Raw genomic sequence first — 5,341 nt, 5'->3', positions numbered from 1 at the left:
AACTTCTTAATTGATAATCACAACTCCCAACTAAAAAACAGGCTTCATTTGGAATGACTTTCTTACTGCTATTTCAAACAGCTTTCTAATACAAAAAATTTATTTTTTTACTTAAAAGCTGCTTTAAGAAACAAAAAAAAAAGTCATTCCAAACAAAACCTAAGTAGAGATATGCATACAGTTCAATCCATTATCTATGGCACAACACAATGTTCTCTTTTTCAGAACAAGAAAATAAATTCAGGAAATAGAACTCCTTCACAATGGCAAAGCTCTCAAAGCCACAAGCCACAAAAGTTGACAGTATGCAACAGTCGAAAACTGGAGAAACAGATAGTACATGCTGGTGGCCTCCACAACTTCCCAATTAAATATCGAATTATAAGCAAAAAAGACACAAACAACAAAACTTATCAATAGAATGCCAGAATACTCGAATCATGAAATCGAAAGAAACCAAGCAAGAACAAAATTCCATAAAGTATCCTTTACATCAATGTCTGCTACTAGTTCCAAACAACATAAATGATTTCACATTTCCTTGCAGCCCACAAAAGAACAAAATAGACATTTGGTTTTAAATCTACAAATAAAACAAAGAAACAAAAGGAGTTACGATCAACATAACAAAAGATGCAGATGCCAAAAGGGCCCACCATTTTGGGGGCAAAGAGAGACTATGGGAGCTCAGTAATGGCATCTTCATTTCCATTTTCATTTCCAATGTTGAGAGACTCACCTTGGAGTTTCGCGTTGTTGTAGTTTGTATATTTCTTGGAAGAGGCTTTGCATTGCTGTACGGGATACTTGCGAGCATTGAGCTCTAACTTCCTGAGAGCAGCCTTGCCCAGATCTACACCGCAGATGTCTGAGAGCCTAACAAGGTATAGCAGAACATCAGAGAGTTCTTCACCTAAATGCTCTTTCTCATCTTTGTTCCAGTCTGGTAAACCCCTGGGCACTTCTCCTTTCCATTGAAATATTTCTGAAAGCTCCCCAACCTCTCCAACCTTTAACAAAAGCATTAAAAAAATCAACAAACAAAGAAGAAGGTGAAGAAATAGAACAAATAGAAATACATAAAAACGATCATTAACTAAAACAAAAAAGAGGATTTCATACATAGCACTCAAAATTATAAAATTTATATATTTCACGTTTAGATGTTACTATGCACTTAATTAATGGAGTCAACAAAACTCACGACAATGATGAAGCCATGATGAGTCTCGCTAGACAATAGGAATGTGTGATGAGATATTTGCTAGGAAGGAGCTTTGATCACCATGCCACTCCTTCCTTGCAGGGAAGGATCTTTCATAGATGAAGAAGAGATGAGAAAGTCAAGACGGGATATCTCAACGAGAAGGGCTGATAGGATCTGCAATGCAATGTTTTTTTTTTCTCTTTTTTTTGGGACATTTAGATCAAATAAGATAGACTCACACATCATCGCATATATAAGACTTGAATCCAAGACCTCTTAGTTGTTAGCTGAAGCTCTTAACCAATAGATGAAGATGAGTTGTGTAATGACCTCTTCCTCATTGTTAGTGTTGGGATTATTGGAAGAGAGTGAGGAGGGTGTTATTTTTTATGTTAAAAGATTTAAATATATGTGTAAATAATAAAATTTATGTGTTAAAAATATAAATTCTATAGTTTTTTAAGTGTTTTGGATGTAAATACTTAAAAATTAAAAACTTATTATATTGCTTGTTGTTTACCACAATTAATTTTTAGACTTTTGATCAATTTATATATTTTTGTAATATTATATATTTTCACATTACATCATGCACCTTTTTGTGATACCAAATATATCATTAATTTTATCCTCACACGCACAGAAGAGTCTTAGTCTTAGTCCCTTTCTTCCACCCATCTCCTCACCCTAGTTATTACTTGAAAGCTTATGATTATTTCTTTCTATAAATAATTATCATTATATGATGCTCTTTTTTAATAATCGGATATCGTCAGGCTCTTGTTCATCCAAAATAAGATTTTTTCGAATTATATGGTAATTTATAAATATAATATAAAAATTTTACTTTTAAATTCTCCTGCAAGCTATTCTGAGACAATTAAATTTAATGAATTCAGCAAAATATCCTCAACTGCTACCGAATTTAATCAGAGGTAGAGAGAGAGAGAGAGAGAGAAAGAGATAGGATATGAGATTAATTAGAAAGTAAAATAATGAATATCGACTTAAATATGTGATGAATTCCCAGGAGGTAAAAAAAAAAATGAGTAAAAAAAGAAAAACAAAAAGAAAATTTTGGTTCCTATTTTCTTCTGCTCGGATTTGTATCGTCTCCGGTTACCGAGGTAGCTTTATCAGGATTTTTGAATGACTTGCGATTAGATCTCATTGATTTTTTCAAATTATTTTAATTTAAAAAAAAAATAGTCACTCCAGTTAGTTGCCATGATAATTGGAGAGGAATAGAATACCTATTGCAGTATTGCTCGCACTTGTTTGGTCAATTTAGGGCCCCTTACGCTTCTAAAAAGGGCTGCTACTTTTACAATAGAGGTAAAGCCGTCCTCGAATACACAGAAAAAAAAAAGGCGATATTCAAGTAAAATAAATTTCACAAGGAAAATAGAGATGAAACGCCAAACCCATTATGGTAGGTACTTGGGAATGTCTACTCATTGCAATATGGAAACCCAAAACAAGAAGATGGGGGAACGGGAAGAACAACTGAAAGAGGGTTAGGGTTTTGTGTGAGTGGATAGATTACCAGAGCAAGTAGAAGATTCCTCGGACTATGGAACTGATCCCAATCTCTCTCCCTCGCAAACTCGGCCATTCTCTTCATCAGATCATTAATCGTCACGCTATTCTCCTCTTCCATTCCGCCTTCTTCCCCTTTCATATCTCAACCGTTTCAACAAGTGTCCTCGTCGAATCAACAGAAATGGATGGAGCCAATGAGCCAAAAAATTAAAAAAAATTGACTCTCTCTCTCTCTTTCTCTCTCTATTTCTCTCTAGCTTTCCATGGCTGCGAACAATTTGCTCCCGCCAGCCTTATGCCCCTCGAAGAAAAGAAATGGGGAGGGAGGAGGAGGAGGGGAGAGGGACCAAGAGTTGGATAAGCGGGGACAGAGCGGAGGCCGGCAGGGCTGGCTGCCTGGCTTTATGCAGAAGGTTTCCGGTGCACGTTTAGGTCATTTTTTTGGGGAGTGTGGGGCGGGGCAGGATCTTACATTCACTAATTAATCGCACACACCGTTGAACCATAGTCTAATTATTCGACATGTGGCATGGTCAAACACGTGGACGAGCCACGCCTCTCGTGTCGGTAATCTGCAAAGGAACTAAAATGTGGTTGAGGTTAAATTAAGCTAAGTAATAATAATAATAATAATAACAATAAGCTAAATTAAGACTTTTAAAAGAGTTAAGAGGTTTGATGGTTTAAAAAAAGGTAAGCTATAGTTAGTAAAGCAAGTTCATAAAAATATTTTATTATTCTTTGATTCAAGCTCATTTAATTTTAACATATAATAATTTAGCTTATAATTAGTGAGGAAATATCATAATAAATATTATTTAAACTTTAAATAATAAATTTATCATAAAATTATTTAAATATATTATAATTATCTTTTGTTAAAAAATCTAATTAATCGCAACTATTTTTGTTATGGGTAGAAAAGTGATAAAAATTTTATTTAAGTATCATAATTATTATAATTAAAACCTCATTTAAACATAATTACTATTAATTATGCATAATTAGTTATTAATTAGTTTTTACATACTTAAGAACAATAATTATCTTACTTAAAATTTATATAAATTGTAATACATTTTTATTATGAGTAATCACATGATTAATTAATTAACTCATATGTTAATGATGAAATTTCACTCTTCCTAGAAGGAAGGAGAACAGGGGCTAAGAGCTCATATATTTATGAATGAAATATAGATTGTGTACCCTATGGGAAGGCTTAAACTTCTTTCAATGAATTTTAACATCATTAAGTCCTTCATGCAATTAAATCTAAAGAATAATATTCTTCTAAGAGGATTTCTAATAACAAATATTACTTGAAAGGACTCTCAAGAGGAGTGTCTATTGTGATATTGGAAATAAGCCGAGATTAATGATTTTGAAATGATGATTGTCATGTGGACGATTGTAACGTTTTCTACTATTTAACTGAATTTTGAATATAATATTTTTCTTCATTTTTAAGATTCTATAAATAACCTTTTGGGCTTTAAAATATTTTCATTCACTATTACTCATACTCAAAAATATTTTGTCTTCTTCTTAAATGGGTGTTCCTTTTTATGAAATAGAATATTCCATCAAATATATAGATTAAAAAAAAATTAAGCCATAAGTTGCCTCATTAAGATTAAGGTCAAGTTGCTTAAGATATCCCTCAATTTATTATTAATTATCCCTTAGTGTAAATCATTATTGATTTTCAAATAGATAATGAATCATATATGGTTGATGTTGAATTCAAATATGGTAAACTTTTTTTGGAGGTGCCTAGTTCCTTGTTCAAGGAATTAGGTCTTTCTGTGTTTCTTCTAAATATGATCTTAAAGGACATGCCTTCCTGCAAGAGTCTTTTTTCCCTTCATTTACATGTACTATCTATAGAGGAGGATGATGATAGAGATATTAATGATAAAAATGAGGTGGTGATTTGGATGTTCATCATATCATTTTCTTAATCTCCAACATCGATGTTTTCATATATAGTATAGATTTTCAATTTCTAGCTCTTTGGGAAAAAAGTGGAGAATTTTTAAGAAATATGTGATAGTGATGAATGAACTCCGATTTAAAAAGGTTGTAAAATTAAACTTCACCTCTACTCGAAATAATCAATGAACTTGATAAGAAAATGGACCATTATGATGTTTGTGGCTCTAATTATGATATTGCTGATAGGGAACTTCTCATAATCAATAATTAAATATATGAGTTGAAGTAATATTTTGATGATCACAATGGTAGAATGACTATATCAAAGAGAAGCTCTAGTTCATGAATTTGAAATAATGTGATTACTAAAGTAACATGATGAATGAGATCTTAAAGATGGATATTTTTGTGTATTTTTTTTTTCTTAGTAAGATTGATGATATATGTTTGAAACAGTATAATGAATTGCAATAGTTCATTATGGACCAATTCACTCTATATACTCATGATAGTAGTTTATCCTAAAGCTTTTCCACTAAAAGGATTTTTTAGATCTAAACAGAGTCCTCAAAATTTATATGGGATCAAGCTTTTCAATGAATATTATTCCTAAGATTAGTTACATCTTAGGAAATTCTTGAGAATATTGTATAT

The 5,341-nt window shown here is 32.0% G+C and overlaps 1 protein-coding gene across 1 annotated transcript; it reads right to left on the bottom strand.

Moving 5' to 3' along the window:
• Positions 1–438: 438 nt before the first annotated feature.
• Positions 439–3,178, bottom strand: LOC110096720 (dCTP pyrophosphatase 1). The gene is made up of 2 exons (XM_028695411.1): positions 2,754–3,178; positions 439–1,010 (listed from the first exon to the last, which is right to left on the bottom strand). Exons 1-2 carry the CDS (start codon positions 2,886–2,888, stop codon positions 678–680), a joined length of 468 nt encoding a protein of 155 aa, XP_028551244.1. The 5' UTR covers positions 2,889–3,178; the 3' UTR covers positions 439–677.
• Positions 3,179–5,341: the final 2,163 nt, after the last annotated feature.

Source organism: Dendrobium catenatum, unplaced genomic scaffold, assembly GCF_001605985.2.
Source record: "Dendrobium catenatum unplaced genomic scaffold, ASM160598v2 fragScaff_scaffold_631, whole genome shotgun sequence".
Taxonomy (NCBI): Eukaryota; Viridiplantae; Streptophyta; class Magnoliopsida; order Asparagales; family Orchidaceae; genus Dendrobium; species Dendrobium catenatum.
The sequence above is the reverse complement of the archived record's forward strand: the minus strand, read 5'-3'. Positions and strand labels throughout refer to the sequence as shown.

What these genes read in the sequence shown, in the direction of transcription:
- LOC110096720 (XM_028695411.1), bottom strand. Translation starts at nt 2,888, where the DNA reads ATGAAAGGGGAAGAAGGCGGAATGGAAGAGGAGAATAGCGTGACGATT. An exon ending in GGAATCTTCTACTTGCTCTG is followed by an intron (nt 1,011 to 2,753) that starts GTAATCTATCCA and finishes CTTTTGTTAAAG; the next exon opens with GTTGGAGAGGTTGGGGAGCT.